General features: G+C 37.1%; 1 protein-coding gene across 1 annotated transcript in view; it reads right to left on the reverse strand.

Annotated features, from left to right (window-relative positions):
- Positions 1-24848, reverse strand: part of LOC125232821 (structural maintenance of chromosomes protein 2) — a 39789-nt gene that overhangs the window by 10345 nt on the left and 4596 nt on the right. The window contains exons 4-17 of the mRNA XM_048138609.1: positions 24192-24302; positions 20109-20230; positions 18985-19141; positions 17757-17948; positions 14848-14983; positions 13324-13499; positions 12345-12528; positions 11542-11615; positions 11074-11220; positions 9937-10158; positions 8364-8506; positions 4646-4858; positions 3647-3755; positions 3045-3164 (exon numbers count right to left, since the gene is read on the reverse strand). Coding sequence (XP_047994566.1) covers positions 3045-3164; positions 3647-3755; positions 4646-4858; positions 8364-8506; positions 9937-10158; positions 11074-11220; positions 11542-11615; positions 12345-12528; positions 13324-13499; positions 14848-14983; positions 17757-17948; positions 18985-19141; positions 20109-20230; positions 24192-24302 — 2106 coding nt within the window. The remainder of the gene's footprint in view (positions 1-3044; positions 3165-3646; positions 3756-4645; positions 4859-8363; positions 8507-9936; positions 10159-11073; positions 11221-11541; positions 11616-12344; positions 12529-13323; positions 13500-14847; positions 14984-17756; positions 17949-18984; positions 19142-20108; positions 20231-24191; positions 24303-24848) is intronic.

Consider the following 24848-nt stretch of genomic DNA (forward strand, 5'->3'; position numbering starts at 1 on the left):
ATTGATGTTTCTGATACGGAGTACGTGATTTTGTCTGTTTATCAGTCTCCTAACTTACCGTTAGACCGTAATGACCTTGATATACTATTAAAACTTGGTAGACACGTGCTCATTATGGGAGATTTTAATGCAAATCACCCCTTCTGGCATAGTACCTACACTAACACCCGCGGTAGGACTCTCTTTCGTTATATGCTGGAACACGAAATTGTGATCTACTCCTCAACCGTTCCTACTCAAATAAATTATCGTCATGAGCTAAAAGCTACAAACCCCGATTTGATTATCGTCAATAACGTACCGGGCTTGGACAACCTTGAAGCGCTACCAGCACTATCTTCAAATCATCTACCACTCACCTTTGAAATCCAGGGTAAAATTGAGTGTCATATTGCACCTACAGTTTATAAATTTAAATCAGCAAATTGGCAAGAATTTCGTTCATCTTTAAATTCCGATTTAACCCTGAGTAGGCAAGTTTTCAATGATGAAACTCAAATAGATGCAGCTGTCGAAAACTTACAAAACTGCATCATTAAAGCTAGAAATCGCAATATCCCAATGGCTACATCCAAAACGCCGATGTTTAAACTACCAAGAAACATTAAAAAGTTAATTCGCCAAAGAAATCAACTCCGCCGCCAAGATCAAAAATTGCATGGCGGTAGTGCCAAAAAAGAAATTCGTGCCCAAATAAACAAACTCCAAAAAATTATCCATACAGCTACACAAAAGTATCTAGAATCGATATGGAACCACAAACTAGCTAAAGTTGACAACCCAACAAATGATATCTGGCGCGTAGTTAAATCCTTAAAGCGGACTAATATCCATATTCCTCAATTAAAACGAGACGATGGTGCCTTAACTAATAATACATCTGAACAGTGCGAGGCCTTGGCAAAGGCTTTTGAGGCAAACATGAGCCTTACTTTGCATTGGAAAAATTTGTCTCTAGAAGATGTGGTAAATAAGTCTGTACTGGAATTAAATAAATATCAGATCCCAAAACTATTTAATCCGGTACGACCACATGAAGTTTGTAAGGCCCTAAGAAAAATGAAACCACGGAAGGCCCCAGGAGATGATGGACTACTAAACATTGTGCTTAAAAATCTCTCACAAAAAGCTATTGTCTATATCACCAAAATATTTAACGGCTGTCTTTATATTGGATATTTTCCTAGGGCCTGGAAAACTGCCAAGGTCATTGCTCTCAAAAAACCAGGCAAAGATGCCACTGTACCTGTGAGTTATCGACCGATTAGCTTATTATCAGCGCTTGGTAAATTATTTGAGCGAATCTTAGCTTCTCGTCTGCATTTATTTACTAATGACAAAATCATAAATGAACAATTTGGATTTCGTTCACAACACTCAACAAGTTTACAGTTAACTAGACTAACCGAGCATATAGCCCATAACCTAAACTTAAACCAATCAACTGGCATGTTCTTACTTGACATAGAGAAAGCATTTGATTCAGTCTGGCATGATGGGCTCATTCACAAACTAATGATTTTGGGAATACCATTACACTTAGTTAAAATTATAAAGTCTTATTTGAGTGAGAGATGGTTTGCTGTTCATATAGGAGAGTCTAAATCTGCTCTTCACCCAGTTCTGGCTGGTGTCCCCCAAGGATCGATTTTAGGCCCCTTGCTGTTCCTTCTATACGTAAACGATATTCCAATACAAACACGTACAAGCTTGGCATGTTTTGCAGATGACACAGCATCGTTTACATCATCTGATGATATTGATCTCATTATAAGTAGATTACAACTATCAATAGAATGCTTACACGAATTCTTTACAAAATGGAAACTCAAGCTCAATGAAGCCAAAACTGAGGCTATCTTATTTACGCGTAAACGTAAATTACCACATAGACTTCTCAATATTGCCGGCCATGCAATACCTTGGAGTAAGTCTGTGCGTTATCTTGGTGTTACTATTGATAGCAAAATCAACTGGACAAAACACATAATGAACCTTCGTGTTAAAGGCGCCCAAGCGCTAGGGGCCTTACATCCTGTTATGAATAGAAAATGCAAGCTTAGCCCTGTGACCAAATTAATTAATAAGTCTCACTTATGCATGTCCAGCATGGAATAGCACATGCCTAAGTAACTATAAAGTCCTGCAAACTATTCAAAACAAGGCAGTCAAAATTGCTTTTAACACACCATTTCGGACCAATTTGCATAAATTACATGTCGATATAGGATTATTTCCCATTCGTCCTTATATAATTAGGTTGGCTTTAAAGTTTTTTAGAAGCCCGAAACATAATAAACACCGAAACCGCTTAATTTCGGGTATTGGGATGTCACGTGTTACTGATTTGCCGTATGTCGATAGGTATGGTACTTACCGATTGCCCCATCACTATTCTCTCTTCCCACCTGATAACGACTGCGGTGGTGATGCGGTTGGCGGGCAACGTCCAGTGCAATAAGACCCCTCTCTCAGCGGCTGTGTGCCAAGGACCACGGTACTTGAGGGAGCTCATTTTATATTAGTTCGGTCGAATGGAACGTGCATTTTTGTTCGCTAACCGTCAGTGAATTTTAGAATGATTATTGTATTGCTTTATCTTGCATAAATCCTTTATTAATAGTTAGTAATGCTATAAATGAACTTACTACTAATGAGTTCATGCCGTTAATATTGAAGATAGTTATTTTGTATCAATACCTCATGTTAGAAAAGTATATTAAAATATATATATGCCATAAACTTTTATGGGCTACTAGCCTGATAAAGTAAAATTTAATTATTGTGTTTTGTAAATGTCTGGTTTTATTGTACAGCATCTTACCATGTATATTTTGTATTTATGTTGAAATAAAGAACTTTAAAAAGAAAAGAAAGTTAAATATACTAGTGTTATAAACTAGATTTATCGAAAAAAAAAACTATATGTGTATATTTATCGAAAAAAATTGTCCATTCGGAACAACTCAGCTAAAAGATACTGCGAAAAAATCTTTTTCCATTTTCGCTCCTGTAGAGTCTTAATTTAAGAATTTGTCACTAACCTCAGCAGCGGTATGTTCGTCTTTAGCCGTCTGTAGCGCCTCCGCTAGTCTTTCCGCTGCCGCCTTTGTCTCCGCTAATTGCGTCGTGCTTGTGGTCACACCCTTTTCTAATTCCGCTACCTGAAATGAAAAAAAAGTTTTAGAGTATGACCAGTCTGACCTAAATAGTTGATACCATGCCTGCTAAGCGGCGGTCCTGGGTTCAAATCCCGGTAAGGGCATTTTATTCATATGATGATCACTTTTATTTATTTCTTAGTCTTTTATGTAAGTAAATATCGCACCATTTTACATGTAAAATTATACAGGATGTTGAGTGAGAGTCAAAGAGGATCAAGTATCATAGAGAGTTACTGTCAAAGTAAAATGTGTAATGACAGTGCATAGGCTGCCATCTCTCGACACAGGCTTAAAACTTTTGAACCTCAGTTTTGACAATTTGGCCTATATGCTTAGCTAGATATGAGTTATTATCTTTATATGTATCAGCGCCTAGTGCCCATAGTATTTTATGAAGAAGCATATAATTATATTCATTCGATGTCAATATATGTACATATAATTGTAAACAATTATGAAGAATAAGAGTAATAGATAAATACCTCTAGTTGTAAAGTGGAGAATTCCTGCTCTCGTTGTTTCCAGTTGCTGCTGTGATGTTCTGCTTCTTTCTTAGCCTTTTTGAGAGCTTCTTCCGCCTTTTTGAACTCCCTGTTGAAAATCAAAGATAGATATTTCACATAGGTATATTAGAACGAGCTTATGAGCGTCAAATAAAGCCCTACACAGAAATGTATGTAACGGAGTGTAGCCGCCGAGAGCACTCCTAATCTCTGTCAAACAAGTCTGTCAGTAAATAAGAACAAAGTAAACTATAGGTATCCTTTTCTCTAGCACCCTAAAGAAAAGGATGCATATAGTTTTCTTTGTTCTTATTTACTGACAGACTTGTTTGATAGAGTATATATACCTGAAGACGAGTCTCCTAAACGACCCGAAACGTGTCGCAACAGTCGCGATATAATAACGCAAGTACAACAGTATATTAAGGTTGTGTAACTTTAGCCCTTTATAGCTTTAATCTCCTCAAACAGTCGCATATAAGATTCTATATTTACATATGTTTGTTTCTACATATCCTTACCTTTCTCTATGACCTTTAATGTCCTTGACCTTGGCCTCTAACTCTTTAGCCCGTGCCGCAGTAGCCTGCTGCCTCACTTTATTTTCTTCCAACTGTTTCACTAGCTCTGTCACTCTCGCACGTAATGATTCTATCTTTACTTGAGTTTGTACTTATTGACATCGAGTTACCAACATTACAATACACTTTTTTGTGACCTTCAATGACCTTGACATTACCTCTAGTTCTATATTGTCTTATCTCATTCTACTAGTGTCTCTCTAACACAGAGATTCTATCCCCCTTATTCATAAACGTATTCTAAAGTTATCAAGCCGATAAAGTTCGTCTGTCCCTTTCCGACGTATTGGTGTGATAGAAAAGGAGAAACGAACTTTATCGGCTGAATAACTTTAGAGTACGATTATGAATAAGGGGGTGTATATACTTAAGTTTGTTTCTACATTCGTAACCTCACCTTTCTCTATGACCTTTAATGTCCTTGACCTTGGCCTCCAACTCCTTAGCTCTCGCCGCAGCAGCCTGTTGTCTCGCTTTATTTTCTTCCAGCTGTTTCACTAGCTCTGTCACTCTCGCACGTAGTGATTCTATCTCAGCGTGTGTTTGCGCGTGCGAGGTTGTCGCGAGGCGAGCCTTCACCACTTCTAGCTCGTGGGACATCATGTCAAATCTGGAATAATGGTTTGGTGTTATTTTAATGCTGATGGGCAGAGGGCGGAATTGCTCATGGCAAAAATCAAACGTCAATAGAGTTGGAACGATAAATTTTATCGACATTTTCAGCTTTCGATAAAAACAGTCACCTTTTAAATTTCTGCCTTTATTTGACCTCTGATTAGCTATTCGACCATTTGATTTTGACCTCTTTGACTAGATTAAAAGTAAATTGTATAACATTTGATTACCATTTTTGTCACTAGTCCTCTTGCAAAAACGTTTGAAAAAAAATGGTTAATCTAAAACGAAAAACAGTCAACAAATGGATAAAGAAGTATCCTCGTCTTACTTACCACGAAAACAACTCAATATACTGATAATTTCAGTTCAATCGATAGTCGATAAAATTTAACGTTCCAACTCGATTGACGTTTGATTTTTGCCATGAGCAATTCCGCCCTCTGCTGATGGGTATGTGGTTGATGTGTGCGAATATACAGCGAAATTGTAAATCATGAAGACTCATACTGCATTGAAGAAACAGTTTGAAACGAAACAAATGACTGGTCGATGAATTCCATCATCGCACATATGATTATTTTTCTATAACAGATAATCTATAATGTAAATGTAATGTGTCTGTTGCCGATATCGTAAAGTATAAATTAAAATGCACAGATTTCTTAATATAGGCCAATTGTTTAACGTTCCTAGTGTTCCTACCAGGGCTCGGATACCGGTTAAATTGTCAAACCGTTATCGTGTACTTGCGGCAAAACCTTAATTTCCTTTTCGCTGAAAAACCGCTATTTTTATTAAACGGGTTTTTAAGGGAACGCTTTCATAAAGGTTTCGTTCGATTAACCGGTTTAGAACAAAATAAACCGGTTTATTCCGCAGTATGATAGGTAATACTGTTCTAACCAAACAAAAAAAGTCGCTGCGTGAACGTAGGTATTTAAGCGGCGCCGGTGCGTCTTGCCGCTCGTCGAATAAACCGGTTTATTTCGGTTAAAATAAAGTTCCCATAACGTTCGCGTTCTTTAGAAAGTTCGGAGTAAAATCGAAATAAACCGGTTTTAACCGGTAAAAAATAAACCGGTTCCGAGCCTTGGTTCCTACTCATATTACAAAGAACTTAATGCTTTTTATCAGTATAGATTCAAATAAGATATTTTTTGATATTTACTAAAATATTTTATATAAATATTCTTCATTGTTTCGTATGATAAAAACCTCCTTGGTCATAAATGGTCAAAATTAACAAAATTATAGATTCCAATTTTGAAGTAGCAACAGAGTTCGAAAAATTTTTCACTGAGATACCAGCATTCACAACTAAGGATTTAAATTCATCACCCTTATCTGCCGTCACATTATTAGAGGAAAACGTTCCTGAGTGTTGTAGAGACCTTTATTTTGAACATGTTTGTACCTCAGATATAGTAAAGGCATTTAAATCAATTAATGTCAAAAAAACTAGTGACCTCTGGGGGGTCTCCGTCCATGCCGTAAAATCCTTAGTTGAGATTGTAGCGCCTGACTTAGCAGTTATATTCAACAACAGTGTTGACTGCGGCGAGTTTCCTGATCTAATGAAACATAGCAAAATAACTCCTTTATTTAAATCCGGCAGCCACTCTGACCCCACTAACTTTAGACCAATATCTGTGCTGCCAACTTTCAGTAAAATATTTGAAAAATTAGTTCTTTCTCAATTAGTACGACATTTTAACGTTAATAATTTAATGCATAATAAGCAATTTGGCTTCACACGGGGTCGCTCGACAACCGATGCTGGTGTTGAGCTAATTAAGCATATTTTCGATGCCTGGGAGGAGTCACAAGATGCTTTAGGTATCTTTTGTGATTTATCTAAGGCCTTCGACTGTGTTTGTCATGAAACATTGATCAGGAAACTACATTATTATGGAGTCAGAGGATCAGCACTAGATTTACTCAAGTCCTACTTAAATGGTAGAATACAAAGGGTAGATGTCAATGGACAGAGATCAACTGGGTCATTGGTCTCTATGGGTGTACCACAGGGATCAATATTGGGGCCTTTCCTGTTCCTTATCTACATAAATGACTTGCCATTCCTTGTAAAGACCCACCATGATATAGTATTGTTTGCAGACGACACCTCACTTATTTTCAAACTCAAACGACAGCAACAAGCTCACAGTGATGTAAACAATGCTATCTCTAAAGTAGTGAACTGGTTCAATGCTAATAATTTATTATTAAATGAAAAAAAGACTAAATGTATTAAGTTTGTCACTAATAGTAACGTAAGGAATGAGCAAACAAGTGTCGTTGTGAAGGATGAGGAATTAGAACTGGTAGATAGTACAGTTTTTCTTGGTGTAACTTTAGATTCTAAACTTCAGTGGGGTCCCCATATTGTTAACCTCTCGAATAGACTTAGTTCTGCAGCTTTTGCAGTGAGCAAGATCCGTCAGTTAACAGACGTGAAAACAGCTCGATTAGTTTATTTTAGTTACTTTCACAGCATTATGTCATATGGTATTTTACTTTGGGGCAGTGCTTCAGAGATAAATACCATATTTATTCTGCAGAAGAGGGCTATTCGAGCAATATATAAAATGAACCATAGAGACTCACTTAGAGATAAATTTAAGGACATTAATATAATGACAGTGCATTGTCAATATATTTATGAGAATATTATGTATGTACATAAAAACATTTGTAATTTTAAGAAAAACTGTGATGTACATAATATAAATACTAGAAATAAACATAAACTCGCGGTGCCCTTCACACGGCTCTGTAAAATTAAAAAATCATTCATGGGTAATTGTGTTCGATTTTATAATAAACTTCCGAATCATATTACTGACTTGTCAATTAATAAATTTAAGAATCATGTAAAGCGTGTACTCATTTCCAAAGCTTATTATACAACACAAGACTACATGAATGATAAAACAACGTGGGATTAATTGTTATTCGAAATGGTTTCTTATTTTTACGTTTATTATTATTATTATTGTTGATGAAATTAATATTGTATTTTTTTGGACATTGGATTTTTCCTAGAAATATTCTAGACATGTATTTTTATATATACATATACCTAATTATATATTTTTTGTTTAACGATTATTTTTATATGAAATTGTATATTATAGACTCAATATTATTATGAACAATAATTACAACAATAAATTGCTCTGATAATTAGGTTAGATTAAGATCATAATATATATGTAATGAACTATTCATAAGAGCTTGTAACTAGGCCTACATGAATAAAGATATTTTGAATTGAATTGAATTGAATGTTCAATTACTATAGTGACAAGTTATATTGGACAACAGCAATTTACCCATTGGATGCGACTACACGACGCGGCAGAGACGTAGTTAAACGTAGACGATGTTCTATAAACCTTAGCTTTGTTGTTTATTGCCTGCATAGCAACTGCTGGAGTCCAAGAGCTCTTGCACTGCTGCAGTTGTCAACTTCTGCAACTGCTGTATTTTCTTACCTTTGTTGTTTACTGCTGTACGCCTCCGCGGCCGCCTGCATGGCATTTAGCTCTGACTGGTACTGCTGTAACTGCATATCAGCTTGGCCCAACTCCTGCTCCAACTGCTTGAGTTGCTGGATTTGTACTAGCACGGAACCTCCCTGCAAGAAAGAAAGTATGTCAAATTTACACAGAAATATACAGTGTCTGGCCTTACCAGATTCTTAGTAGACGAAATTTCCGGTTCATACTGCCCATAGACCAAAGTATTAACGGTAGGTAGCTTTTAAACTTCAATAATGTAGCATTATAAATAGATACCTTAAGGCCGTTTTCACATTATCCGATCCGATATCGGATGTAGGAAGGATGTAAAATGTAATATTTATGCGCTTCCAGTTCTTTATGTATTTGATAGATCATTATTACTAAAAAACTATATAAAACGCAAAACTTGCGGATTTAATGCAGTTTTTGTCCGAGGCACCATCGAACTGCCGATATCGGCAGGACGCTTCCGACATTTTTGGCATGCCGGACCCCCCGCCAGCTGTCGGCCGGTAATATTTGTATGTGTGCGTATATAATGTAGGTATACGTTTGTAGTAGTGTGCGTGACAAAAATGGCGTCTATTAAACAGCTGTTAATGATGAATTTCTGTTGAGAAAAAAATATTGTAATTCATCGGTCCGAATTGCGGATACTAATTTTTTCATGTTTTAGTAGATATAGTTAAATGTAAAATTATTTATTTTACCTGCACACACTTGAGTATTTTTATGCTCGTTATTTTAATTTTACAATAAAATATTTGAAATATAGTGCTTATAATTATTAAATATAAAACTTTTTAAAAGTATTTTTTGATACAAAATCATACTTCATTGATTTGGAACAATGCGTTTTATCGGACCGACATCCGACATTATCGGAAGCGTTTATCGGGTGTAGGATGTCGGTCCGACACCCGATATCGGATCGGATAATGTGAAAACGGCCTAACTGTAGCGCCTCCTGACAAAGTCCCAGCCGGTTCATAGACATCCCCTTCTACAGTAACGCATCGCTTCCTGATCCGCATCACTTTCTGGCCCTATCAGCGTCTGTAGTCGAAAATTTTATCCCGAGGTATCAAGGTCAATGACCCATGCATGCTTCCTAATCTGCGGGTGAAAGGTCACTTTTCTGTCCATATAAGCGTATTTTCAGACGTAAGGGCCCATTTAGACGGTACGAGAACTCGCATTCGAGTTTTATTACATTGCGGTATTTGATGGCTGGGCTGCCTTGTATGTGACCTCAACAGCCCGCAATGTAACTAAAATCGCATGCGAGTTCGTACGCCGTCTAAATCAGGCCTAAGTCTCGCCGGACCCATATCCTAAGGTATTAAGGCCAATAGCGCTTCCCATAATATTATAAGTTACCTTAACTCTAGCGCCTCCTGACAACGTGCCCGCCGGGTCATACACATGTGGAATGTCACTTTTCTGTCCATATCAGCGTATTTTCAGACGAAAGTCTCGCCGAAAACGGAGCTCATATCCCGAGGTATTAAGGCCAATAGCGCCTCCTATAGTATTAAGTTACCTTAACTCTAGCTCCTCCTGACAACGTGCCCGCCGGGTCATACACGTCCCCCTCCACAGTAACGCATCGCTTCCTAATCTGCGGGTGGAAAGTGACTTTGTTGGCGGTGTCGGCGTCTTTGCAGACGAAGGTCCCGCCGAAGACGAAGCCCATGGCTGGCCGGAGCGCCGGTGGGAAGGAGATGAGGTCGACGGCGCGTTGCACGTTCTGTGGACCGCCGCCCTGAGGAAATATTATATGAATTATTAGCTAAATAATACACATTCACCACCAGTGTAACGTAGCGACACCTAGTGAGTATCAGTGTTACTACGTGGTATATATTTATGTACTTTTATGATTTACTAGCGACCCGCCCCGGCGTCGCACGGGTACTATACCTACATGTAAACCTTCCTCTAGAATCACTCTATCTTTTAAAAAAAACCGCATCAAAATCCGTTACGTAGTTTTAAAGATTTAAGCATACACAGGGACATAGGGACAGAGAAAGCGACTTTGTTTTATACTATGTAGTGATTATGTACTTTTATGATTTATTTAATTTTTCTAATAAATAAATTATAGTTAAATTAACAAAATTTAATTCCTATACTTTCAGTCTATTTCAGGCTTTGTTCACCTAGCTTATTAAGATCTTTCTGGCTAGTTACCTCTATGGTGGGGAATTTGAATATTGGAAGAACAAAGGAAGGGGAGAAAAATAATGGAAAACTCTGGACGTGGAAAAGCGTTTCTTATAAGGAAATAATTTATTTTCATTGTTTTATTTAAATTTGCAATTAATACAATCATTTGATATTGTAAAAATTATGTTCGCTGGTTTCCTGAGTGAAACTATAGTGATAATTTTGACCATGGAAATGGTACTATAGTTCCAATATCGAGGGCAGGAAGAATAACTAGGGTTGTGACACCAGACAAAAAATGGCGTACTACGTCAAAAACCGGACGTTATAAACGCCCGTTTGTATGTCGTCCGTCTTTCACGGCAAAACGGAGCGATGATTGACGTGATTTTTTAAGTGGAGATAGTTGAAGGGATGGAGAGTGACATAGGCTACTTTTTGTCTCTTTCTAACGCGAGCAAAGCCGCGGGCAAAAGCTTAGTATGCTAATAAATGTAAAATGACTCACGATTTGCTGCGCCAGCCTTAGCGTTTGATCATCGATTGTGTAGGCGGTGATTTTGTTGAGCGGTATCATGGTGGTTCGAGTCTGTATGTTGCCCTTCTTGAGAAGCAGGTCCACTGTAGCGTCTGTGTCCACCACTACGTTATATAGCTGTGGAATATAATAATTGATAATGGTGACCGATCGATTTTATTAGTTTGACGTGTCTGCCTGTTTTTCTATGTGTGTGTGTCTGTCTGTGGCGTCGTAGCTAACGAACGGATGGACCGATTTAGATTTTTTTTGTTTGAAGGTTGAATTAGTCAGGAGTGTTCTTAGCCATATGTTTGATAGAAATCGGTCCACTATGTCAGTGTTCTTTTTTTTTCACAATTTAAATTTCGTGGTTAAGCTTACAAATATATTATATGCATGTTTACTTGCTTGTTTATTTACTTATTGCTTCAAATTATATAAACTTGAAATACTTACTTTGCCGCCCGCAGCAGTTTCTAGCGCAGTACAGTACACTGGATCACTGACGTTTATCAGTCTCGCCACGATACCTAGACAATATCAGATCATTCATTATGAAGGGAATAAGTGGGTTGTAAGACAGGAACTAGCAACGATAGAAGTTGAAATCTCACCTCACGTACAGACGAGTGTATGAGTGACATTTATTTATTTATTTATTCCCAGTTTACAATTGTACCTTAACAGCTAAGGCCACAGCGGCACAAATTGGTATCGATAATACTTATACATCATGTATAAAAGTATATTTTACAAAGTGCGCTTAATTAATAGTGATACTACTTACAGGCATCTCTCTCAATCACCTTCTTACATTCCATCATCAATCGTCCAATTGCACTAGCGAACAAATCACACTCCGGGTGACATAATTAAAATCTCAAAATTCTAATATGACATAATTAGAATTTTGAGCTTCGCTTGACACGATCGAGGGTAGGACTCACAATTTTTGGTCGCTTGCACATACAAAAACTACAAAAAGTTAACAAGATTAATTTAACGACCATTGGGGATGGAGTCAAGTACTGAGACGGTCTAAGGTGGGCCGTTAGAGCGTCTATTATCGATCCGATATCGGATTTAGGACCGGTATCCTATGTATTAAAAGCGCCATCTTTAATATCTGCCTTCACATTCATCCGATATCGGATCGCATAATGCGAGAATGCACTTAGACAGACAGAACGCAGACAAAAAAGATTGCTGAGACCGTGGTCTAACGCATCTCTGTTACCGTTTCTGCTGAAATTTCTTACCATGTACTTTAGAATGATCGAAATCCCTCGTTGGCGCTTGATATTGAAACTGGCAACGTTGCAACCGCGAGCTGAGCCGGTCTAGCGAGTCTCTCTTGCCGACTGTTTCTGATTGAATCTGCCGAATGAGACCCTTTAGCTCTGTGTTGCGAGCTTCGCTGAAGTTCATGCTTGAGAGTTCGGCCTGTGAATAAAACGTTCTTTACTTAAGTAGCTTGTAAAAAGTCTTTTTATTACGATTTTACTAGTATTTTTATTAAGATCTCACTATAATGTGTCAGACTATTTGAAGGACTAAGACTATAAGAAGGAGTAACTTTAGAATAAATAGGCATTAGTGTATTAGTAATAAGTGTAGTAGTTATTAGTAAGTAATAACAGTTGTTTTAGTTATAGGGAAAACCTGACGGACCTGAGTGTATATTTTGCATACCTATATTGGAAATAAATAAATATATAAAAAATATTTTTCAAAATCTAAATGAGATCATATCCTAACTAATCATTTAGTTTTGCAGAGTGATGAATAAAGGTAGTTGCAAGAAAACAGAACAAATAGTTTAGAAAAACGAGTGTGAGGTTTCGTGAACCTAACAAATCATTACCTAAGCTGCCCAAGATCGGAGTCAATGGAGGAATATGATTTGAGCCCTACACCGCAGCAGAGGGTAACAGGAATTAAAGAAGTGGTAGTATTATTAGAAGTGGAGATGGACCGGCTATATGCTCCGAGACAAGCAGGAGAAATGGAGCCAAATCATAACAAATTGGTACCCTAGAGGTTGTACTAGGGGCCAGAAAAAACCCCGAATGAGATGGGAGGACGAACTGAAGCTTACAGTAGGCTCGAAGTGGAGAAGAGTGGCCCAGGATAGACGTCAATGGAAAGAGCTAGAGGAGGCCTTTGCCAAGCGGCACACTGAACTAAGAGACATTCTCTAATTCAGAAAAGAGGGGCTTAATAGATAGATAGTATTACCTGTAGTTTATCCAACTGAGCCTGCTGCCTCCCTATGTTATCCTGGTCTTTAGTAAACTGTGCGCTGCTCGCTTTGAACTCTTTCTCCAAAGTCTTGAGTCTGTCTTCTGCATGTCTCTTCTCCATTTGAGCTTGGGACATGGATGTTGATGCTTCAGAAGCCTCAGCCTTGGCCGCTGTGAAGTAGAAATGTAAATTTGATTACACATGCTTGAAAAATATCTTAGTATAGTCAAGCAATTCAAACCCTAGGCCACTCTAGAACTATGTCATAGTGACGTCATAAATCAGATTGTAAGAAATCTCTTACTGCTTGTCACTTTGACATGGTTTTAGAGTGGCCTAGGGTTCCAATTGGTTGACTATACAGTCACCATTAGACAATATCCTGGCAAGGTCGTCTTGAGATGTGATGAAATTGGAGAGTTGAATGGAGATTAAGTAGAACTGGTCATTATGGATGATGTGGGATCCGGTCACCTACGGTCACTTCCCCGAACGAACACCATGCAAATTCCTATATGGGCCATTTCTTTGTTCGGCCGTTTCCTCGACCGACCATTTCCCCGATAGACCACTGTTGGAATTCTTTTTACGTTCAGTTCTCCGAACGGCCATGATGTCACAGTATAATATTATCTTTATTAGTAGTACAGTATGGCCACTCCCGCTCCTGGCTGAAAGTGCCGCCCATCCTCTCAGTTACCGCCTGTCAAAAACGCGAACAGTCGACCTGTCACCTACAGGAGAGAGCCAAGTAAAACTAAAGAACATAACTTACTTTATATACTATACGATGCACAAACATTAGCGCGATGTAGGATACTCTCCGGTTGTAACAGCGCCATCTATCAGGATATTTTATAAACTCATCAAAGTACAAGTTTAAAATCCTATAGATTCTACGGCCCCCAAAAGTTAGCGCGATGTAGGATATTCTCAGGTTGTAACAGCGCCATCTACCAGGGTATTGGGTAAACTCATCAAAGTACAACAATTTTAACATTTTATAGATTCTACGATGCAAACGTTAGCGCGATGTAGGATATTCTCAGTTTGTAACAGCGCCATCTACCAGGATATTGGGTAAACTCATCAAAGTACAACAATAATTATAACGTCTTATAGATTCTACTATGCACAAACGTTAGCGCGATGTAGGATATTCTCCGGTTGTAACAGCGCCATCTACCAGGGTATTGGGTAAACTCATCAAAGTACACCAATTTTTACATCTTATAGATTCTACGATGCACAAACGTTAGCGCGATGTAGGATATTCTCAGTTTGTAACAGCGCCATCTACCAGGATATTGGATAAACTCATCGCAGTAGAACAATTTTAAGTGTCAATTAGGGATGTTCTACATCTCCCCTTTGCATAAACCATAGTGAACAACATCAACGTCACGCAGCAGAAGTCTGGAAATTCCCATACAAAAAATGTAGCGAACGCTAAAGTCGGTAATGAATGGTTTGGTGCAACTGACTCTTAGAAATCTAACTACTATTATGTACACTGACCCATGAGTTGGTCCTGTAGAGACTCAGAAGCCCCCTCATTGCCCGTGCTGACCGATATGAACGTTGCTTGTGCGGCCGCTAACGCTGCCTCTGCTGATTCGCTCGCGGCTCGTAGGCCTTCGAAGGTTGACGACGCCTGAAAACAGCGCCGTTAAGAAGACCTTTTCTACTGAGTAACAATACGGAAATGTTTTTTTTAATTGGCAAGAACTCTGAAACTAGACGAAATCTAGAAAAGTTTATATGACATTTTAGTCTTAAAATGTGACCAAGAATATGCCGTTAAAGTTATATGGGTTCCTCGCGAGCACCTTGTATATAAGTGAGAACACAATGTTAGTCACGTAACATTCAAATTTTTCGTGTTTTGAGTCCATTATTACCCCCTTATTCATTAGCGTACTCTAAAGTTATCAAGCCGATAAAGTTCGTTTGTCCTTTTCTATCACGCCAATACGTCGAAAAGGGACAAACGAATTTTATCGGCTTGATAACTTTAACGTTTATGAATAAGGGGATTAGTGTTTGCAAGTGAATAAATTGATCTACCAACGTTTTGATACAGGTTTCGTCGAGATCACAAGTAGTAAACTAGTCCATACCTACCCTAACTAATGTAATATAATATTTACCTACCTAAATATATTAATCTTATCAAAGTCCGTTCCATTCTCCGAGCTTGTTTGGTCTGTGTGCTGACCGCTTTTTTGGCAGCCATGTTGCTGTAGTCTGGGCTCAAATGCTGCTGGCCCATTCAGCAACTAGAGTTCTCAGATATATAGCACGAAAACTATGCGCTCCTTAATACTTACCTCAAAAACCAAGCTAATAACAAACTACTATACTTACATACTTTTTTTTTTTTTGTTATTTAAGTTATTATGAACATCAGTGACATCAGTCTCGTGTCTGACAACCTTCAACAGTTGCATAGTACTTTGTGGATAATGTTGTTGATTGTACATATAATAACACTTAATGTAACAGTTGTTGTAATATCCCTTGTACAATTGTTTGTTATCCCTTAAATAAATAAAATAAATAAAATAAATAAACTAATAACTGTGTGCTGACTGCTTCTTTAGACACTAGAACATAACACCTACCTCACTCAATATCTTCCTTTTATCATTAACCCATTAACGGCTAGCGGTGCCATACGGCATCGCTTTTCCTGTGCTTAGTATTTCGCTGTCTAAGGTTACAATTATTGAAAAACTAAACAGATTTTTGATGAATTAAATACCTAAGGGTACCAGTTATCACTATAACCATTTTTAGATACTATATTTTTGGGTACTCGAAATTAGTAGATATAATCCAAATTGCTACAACATATGTATGTTGTAGCAATTTGGATTATATCTACTAATTTCGAGTACCCAAAAATATAGTATCTAAAAATGGGCAAATTCTTCATGTTCGGTCTGAGGAAAATGGTCAAAAATGGTTTTATTTCTAGTAAAGTATAAATTAAATGCATTTTATTCTATTTTGGTATATATTATTGATCCGATGGTACTCAAAAACTATTAAATTTTAATTTCACTTTCCGTGTATAGCACGGCAAAATTTGCCGATGCCGTACGGCATCAGTAGCCGAGTATGTTGTCTTTTCAAATGATATAATATTACGTGTATTATGTTTTAATTCCTCTTATGTTTTAGCGTTTTGATTAGTTTTAGACTATTATTGTCCTATTTCAACATATCTAGTGAAATTGCTTCAAGAAAAGTAAGGTTTTGAGTTATAACATCTATGTTGGTCCTCTTTCTCATACAGTATATCAAGGTTTAACCCACTTGGTTATAAATTAATTTCTAACAACACTGGTTGAGATTAAGATAGATGGCGTGGTAGGATGATGCTTTTTACAGCTAAGAAATCTCAATACCTGTATCAATTTAATTAAAAGCTTCATATAGTATAACCTTACACCGGAGCTTCATATACCTCGTTTTTAGCCATTATAGAACAATTAGGATGTCAATGCTACATTGTGATGAAGATTTTGGTCACTTAGTGGTTACTAATAATATACAGATATATTCAGACTGTTTCACAAACGGTTTAGAACAAAATTAGTGAGATCAATATAAAGCAGTTGGCTATGTCTGGAATCTACCTAAACAATCAGTCATTTTCTGGTACCATGCGCTGAGGGTGTACCTCCTAGATGGGTCTTATAATAGTGTAAAAAACAATCCAGATAACGTAGTTGCCAGTACGATTTAGGCCTTTATCCTTAATGTACGTAAAACTTACAAGTTACATAAATATTTAAAAAATAACAACTTGTAATTGTTGACACGGTACAAGGCTAGAGGTGCCATATGGCATCAGTATTTTTCTCCAAAACTATTGGTCCGATTTAAATTTTAACTTTCGGTCTCTGATCCTGGAGAGAAATATAGTAATATATTTAAAAATTATCAAAATCGGCGACATGAAAAAAAATCAGCCGTTAATGGGTTAAGAGCTTTCTCATCATCCTTCAATGACTGTTCCATGATCCTAGCCTGTTTGGTCTGTGTGCTGACCGCTTCTTTGGCAGCCTAATATGCTGCTGACGCGCTGGCTTCAGTCTTACCCTGTTTGATCTATATACTATCAGCTTCTTTATTAACTAGGCAATCCTAAACTCAGATAGACTGTGTAAAAAGTGTATAAATGTCAGTACTTACCTCATTCAATATCTTCCCTTTATCATTAAGTGCTTTCTCATCATCCTTCCAAGACCGTTCCATGATCCTAGACTGTTTGGCATGTGTGCTGACGCTTATGTGCGTATACTTATGTATAGAAGTAGGTTATGTGGCTTCAGTCTTGACATATTTGGACCAAACGCCGCTTGCCTTGAATCTTTAGTAACTAGACTAGATCTCCATATGAATATATCAACACATACCTCGCTTAATATCTTCCTTTTGTCATTAAGTGCCTTCTCATCATCCTTCAACGACCGTTCCATGATCCTAGCCTGTTTGGTCTGTGTGCTGACCGCTTCTTTGGCAGCCTTATGAGCCGCTGACGCGCTGGCTTCAGTCTTCTCCACGCCTGCCAACTCTTTTTCTAGGGCTTTCAGGTTGTTGCCAGTTTGCTATAGAATTTAATATAAAACGTTAATAAACTACATGAATATTAATCAAATGCGTAATCATTGTTTGTACTTTACCAATAAGCATTACCTACATTGAAATACTTGATTCCAAGCAGCGTGAAATCAAGAATAATCATGAAATTAATATAGACCTAGACCTGTAGTCATGTGTATACAACTATAAATATTTAAGAAAGACTCAATTTTATGGATATGAATTTCAATTCTAATACATTTTAATAGCCTTAATTATAACCATGAAATATCATTTATCATGTCATGGTTATAACCCATTTATGCCCAGTTATAACCCATCAGTTTTTCATCTAAGGGCCGGTTGCATCAAACCGTTAGTCACCGTTAAAGCGTCCGTTAAATTTTATTGTATAGGAAGTTCCATAGACGTCTGCTGCGTGACGATGACGTGTCTGTCGAATGTGGTTGATGCAACTGACATTTAAACTCTAGGCTTTTCTAAAAACTTGTATAAATATCAAATCTTAATTTATGGTATAATTTCAGTGTAGTATAATTTATCAACTTGAAGTAAAGTAAAAAGTTTAATAAGTTTTTTGCAAAAATGTATTTTTTATCACCGACTCTACCTTCTTTTCAACAGTCATCTAGTGCTCTCCGAGACTTTTCTAACAACCCCTTACTCGATGGGGATACGACGTTTCATGACAGAGTTCCTATGACCACGTTTCTGCCCCATCATCAGATCAGCTCCATGATACCATAATATATTTTTTTTTTTTTATACTACGTCGGTGGCAAACAAGCATACGGTCCGCCTGATGGAAAGCGGTCACCGTAACCTATGAACGCATGCAACGCAAACAGTGTCACATGCGCGTTGCCACCCCATTAGAAACTTGTACATTCATATGGTATTGTCACGTGATTTACACATGTGTGCAAAATTTCAGCTTAATCGGAAACCAGGAAGTGGGTCAAATTTGGGAAGCTATTCTACGTTTTGATGCACACTAACATACTAACAAGGAAAGTTGAATAAAAGCTTGTAGAAACTTACATCTTCCAGTTTCTTATGCAACTCGTTCATCTGTTTCTCCAGATCCTTGGCTGTTTCCTTATTGCCAGCGATCTCATCTTTCTTGGCTTGTATTTCGTCTTGCACTTCCGTCACTTTGTCCTGAGCTTCCTTGAGATTCTTTTCCGCTGTTACGTATCTGGAAATATAATAGTACATTAGGCACTGGTCCCACTGCGAGCTAGTAAACTATGAATTCTCTCTCTCTTTAGCCTGATTCTACCCTTCGGGTGTAGGCCTCCTTCAACATGCGCCACTCGTCACGGTTGTGTGCGATCTGGAGCCACTTCCTCCCAGGAGTCCTTTTGATATCGTCCGCCCAACGCATCTGCGGTCTTTTTTGACGACGCTCTTCTCCCCATGGTCGCCATTCAAGTAGTATTTTATTCCAAGACTCGTTTTGTAATAAAAAAGACTACTTGAATGGCGACCATGGGGAGAGACTATGAGCTATCGGCTATAAAAACGAACAAAAGATAAGCACTCCCGTGCAAATAAAAGGGACCCGGCGATATTGATAGCTCACCGCTGGGCGAGTAACTATAAACATCGCCGTGTCTCTTTTATTTACACGGGAGTGATTATATTTTGTTCGTTTTTATAGCCGATAGCTCATAGTTTACTAGCTCGTGGTGGGACCAGTGCCTTACGTGAGATGCCGGGAAAAAAGGGCTTACAGGCTGATATAGTGATAAGAAGAAAGTTAAGTTTAACGTGTCTGTCTGTCTGTCTATGTGTGTATCTGTTTGTGGCATCGTAGCTTTTTTTTGAAGTTTGAATAGGTAGACGTTTCATCACACCTTGATCTCACCTTTCCAACTTGTCATAAATAGACCCCATTGACTACCTCTTGTAAATTGTAACTTGTAGTTTCGAGAGAATCGAGAGATGGGCCCCTGAAGGTAAGTGATGATGCGGTCAAAGGTGGAGCATGCTTACCTATGAGATACCTATTTAGCTTTCGAACAGATGAACTGATTTCGATTTTTTTGTTTGAAAGCTGAATTAGTTGAGTGTTCTCAGCCATGCTTGATGAAAATAGTAGGGGTTTTTTTTTTTTCAAAATTTAAATTTAAAAAATCGTGGTTATGCGCTATTTAACAGACCTGTAAGCAACATAGAGCCTGCTAACGTTTTCCAGTTCTCTAACGACTTTCTGGTATTCTTGGAACTGCGAACGCTCGTCCTGTAGCTTTTGAAGCTTAGGCGCGATGTCTTCTCGGATGATCTGAGGAAGAAGACAAATTAAATACAGTATTAATTGTCTTATAGATCTAGCATAGGGTCCCAAGTCCCAAACTATCCATATTATAAATGGGAAAGTTTGTGTATGTTTGTTTGTCCGTCTTTTACGGCCAAACGGAGAGATGAATTGACGTGTTTTTTTTAAGAGGAGTATAGCTGAAGGGATGGAGAGTGATGGAGGGCTACTTTTTGTCTCATTGTCACCCCCAACTTTACTAAAATGGGGAGCTTCTAAAATTTTCGAATTTAACACGAGAGAAGCCGTGGCCAAAAGCGAGAGATTATAGATTTACCCCCTTATTCAAACACGTCCACTAAAGTTATCAAGCCGATATAGTTCGTTTGTCCCTTACTATCACGCCAATACGTCGGAAAGGGACAAACTAACTCTTCCCCTCACTAGCTCGGAAACACGTGTTTTGTCCTTTAATACCAGTGGGTAAAAACGCATTTTATCCACTAGTGGTTAAAGTAACTTGACCTTGAATAAAGTCAAATTAACTGCTTTAAAATTGATAAAAGTAGGTGAATCTAGTAATAAAGATGATTTACCACCTGTGGAACTACTGGAAGCAGTGATAAACGCATTTTTTGCGTTGTAGTTTCCTCGCTATAGTGAGGGGAAAAGTTTTGTGTTATACACTCGGCTGCAAATGTATTTTACTTCTCGTGTGTTAAAAAACACGCAAGTTCAGGATTCTATTCTCGAACCACTCGCTTAGCTCGTGGTTCAACTATAGACTCCTTACTTGCTCGTTTTTCAATTCCACACTCGGCGTTAAAATACAACTTTGCCCCCTTACTGGGGACGCTATTGCTATGTCTTGTATGGGAACCCTGCATTTTATGATTAAGCACTGAGACTTGGCACAGTTGTTCATTGGGTGGCCCTGAGTAGATAAAGATCGGGAGGCATCGAGAGCCCCCCTTAATTTAGGAGGGAGGAGGGGGGGAAGGCTGGCGCCTCCGCGCTTCCTTTGAAACCATATTTCTCTAAAACTATACAAAATATGGCATGCAATATATCATTTTCGGATAAATGAAGGACGAGGAATTCATTTTTGGAACAAAAAAAATGTATTTTAGAACAAAAATACTAAATAAACTGGAAAAATCTGAAAACGAGATTTTTTTTTATACATATTATTGCACATTTTATGAAAACTGTAATGGTTTTTTCTAAATAAAAAATATTATTTAATAGCTACATTTATCTAGTTTTAGAAAATGTATAATTTGTTATAGAAATATATTATAGGATGAGTGATAAAAAATAATTTACATCGCCCGATAGGGTGATTTGAATTCTCATTTCAATAAGTTTTGTCAATGATTTCAGGTATAATCACTATTTTTAACACACGAAAGCCGTAATTATTGTAGTTTATGGCTATTTTAGTGATTAATGTACTTAAAATAAAAAAAAATACAAAAATTTTAAAAAATATTAAAAATGTGATAATTTTTTTTAACATTATCCTATTTTGTTCTTTCTACACAATATATATCTAAAAGCAATAAATATCAATAAAAAGCCACATTTATACAGTTTATAAAAATATATAGTTTGTTATATAAATATATTACGAAACGCGAGATAAAAAATAATGAAAGTGACGTGGCAGGGCGATCTTGATGTACGGTACGGGTCAGCTTGTATGATTCGATGAGGTGAGGTAAAGGTACTCAAAGCTCTCAAAAAGTGTAGTTATTTAGAGTACTTCAAATTAAACAACATACTCCTATATAGTCTGAATTTAACTATTTATATTACATGAAATGATCGATTGATATGATAGGTCAGATATATACATCTGATCCTAATACATACATCTTGTGAAATAGTAGTTATCTATATGATTTGCATAATTTATGGATAATTCTTACTTGACATATTTATTATTCCAGATCTGCGTCCTGTACTTTGGTTAACGAGTGCCGAAAATAGTTATTAACCAAAAAAGACCGCCAAATTAACAGCATTTCACCGACAAAAGCTGCCTTGCACCATTTTTGTAAGGGTTATAGTTATAGGTATATCAAGGTGTCCATGTATGGGGTCAACTAAACCCAATTCAAAATTTGCCATTATTTTCTACTTGTGGCTGGACGAAAGTCTGTAACAATTGGGATTGGGATTTGCCCGCAACGTTGCCTGTTGCTGCAGAAACATGCCTCGAAATTGTCGGATGCAGGTGTAATAAAAAACAGTGCCGCGTAAGGTGCAACCGTAAAAAAATACTTTTTAAATTAAATGTTCGGAGCTGATGTGCTTATGCAGTGGATGTTGTGATATATACATAATTAAATTCAGACTATTCATGTTGTTTTATTTGAATTACTCAAAATAGCTACACTTTTTGAGAGCCTTGAGTACTAGCCCCGATACACATGTTTTTGTCTAGTCAGACCATTTTTTGAGGTTCTCCTTTGTACAAAAGCAATGTCTTAGTTCAAAAATCATTAATGTTTAATGCTAATACGAATCTAGTTTATTTTTTATGGCACTATTGCGCAATAACTAACTATCATTGATACTGAAAGGAAGAATATGACGATTTTTATTTTATCTTTTATGGATGGGTAAAACCGATTTAAGGGGGCCCAAAGGAAGTAACTAAATTCTGCTAGTAAACTAAAAAATCTTCAAGCCTATGCATGCAGAACTGCTTTAGGAGAGGAGAACGTGATTAAGACATTTTTTTGCAATATAAGTCACATGCAATTTTATTTTACAATCAAAATAAACTATATTATAGGACTTTTACAATTTTCTGTACTGGGTCGTGATATACCTACATGTGTAAACGTTATTAGAATAAGTATATTTCTGTATTACTAGACGAACTCCACTGCATAGCGGGTAGTACCTTTACCTCACCTCATCGAATAATGCAACGTAAGATGTACATTAAAATTTTCATTTTCATTATTTTTTATCTCGCGTTTCGTAATATATTTATATAACAAACTATATATTTTTATAAACTGTATAAATGTGGCTTTTTATTGATATTTATTGCTTTTAGATATATATTGTGTAGAAAGAACAAAATAGGATAATGTTAAAAAAAAATATCACATTTTTAATATTTTTTAAAAATTTTGTATTTTTTTTTTTTTAAGTACATTAATCACTAAAATAGCCATAAACTACAATGATTACGGCTTTCGTGTGTTAAAAATAGTGATTATACTTGAAATCATTGACAAAACTTATTGAAATGAGCATTCAAATCACCCTATCGGGCAATGTAAATTATTTTTTATCACTCGTCCTATAATATATTTCTATAACAAATTATACATTTTCTAAAACTAGATAAATGTAGCTATTAAATAATATTTTTTATTTAGAAAAAACCATTACAGTTTTCATAAAATGTGCAATAATATGTATAAAAAAAAATCTCGTTTTCAGATTTTCCCATTTTATTTTGTATTTTTGTTCTAAAATACATTTTTTTTGTTCCAAAAATGAATTCCTCGTCCTTCATTTATCCGAAAATGATATATCGCATGTCCTATTTTGTATAGTTTTAGAGAAATATGGTTTCAAAGGAAGCGCGGCGGCGCCAGCCTTCCCCCTCTTCCCTCCTAAATTAAGGGGGGCTCTCAATGCCTCCCGATCTTTATCTACTCAGGGCCACCCAAGGAACAACCTGTGCCAAGTCTCAGTGCTTAATCATAAAATGCAGGGTGTTGTGCAATAGCGTCCCCAGTACCTTGTATAACAAATAAGTATTACCGGCTTGATAACTTTAGTGAACGTAAGTACCTAAATAAACACTTTATTGTACAAGAAAGAATACAACACATAAAACAAATAAAAAGTGCCGAGTTTCGGTACAAAGGCGAACTTATCCCTTTAAGGAATCTCTTCCAGTTAACCTTTGAGCATTTATGAATAAGGGGGTTAGGTTAATCTTTGAAAATGTACTTACATCATTGAGCTCCCTTAGTTTAGCATCCTTCTTCTCAATGGTCTTCTGGGCGGCTTGCTTCTTGGCTTCATACATGCGAGTGCCGGCTGCTTCCTCGACCATCGATAGGATCTGTAAATATACAAACAAAACTAAACTAAATATAGAAATAAAGTCATAACCTAACCACAAAATTAAAATTTTGAAAGAACCCCCCACAGTGGACCTATTTTTATGAAACATGGCTAAGAACATTCCCAACTAATTCAGCTTTCCAACAAAAAACCGGCCAAGTGCGAGTCGGACTCGCGCACCGAGGGTTCCGTACAAACCTGCAAGGTTTACAATTATTAAAAAAAAATATATTATGTGATGTAACTAAAAATTTATGGTTTTCGTAATTTTTCCTTTATCTATGCTATAAGACGTTGCTTCGTACCAAATTTCAAGATTCTGAGTTCACGGGAAGCACCCTGTAGGTTTTGATTCCCTTGCAAGTGTCGAAAATTTGCGGCATAAACGGCTGTATCTTTTGATTGCGTTGGCTTAGAAGTTTGATTTTTTCACAGCTTCAAGGGACAGTAGACCTGAGTAATTGATATAAATTTCAGCTTCATACCTCCACGCGTTCCTGAGAAAAAGGGTCTTGACAGACGGACGGACAGACGGACAACAAAG

Source organism: Leguminivora glycinivorella, chromosome 13, assembly GCF_023078275.1.
Source record: "Leguminivora glycinivorella isolate SPB_JAAS2020 chromosome 13, LegGlyc_1.1, whole genome shotgun sequence".
Classification (NCBI taxonomy): Eukaryota; Metazoa; Arthropoda; class Insecta; order Lepidoptera; family Tortricidae; genus Leguminivora; species Leguminivora glycinivorella.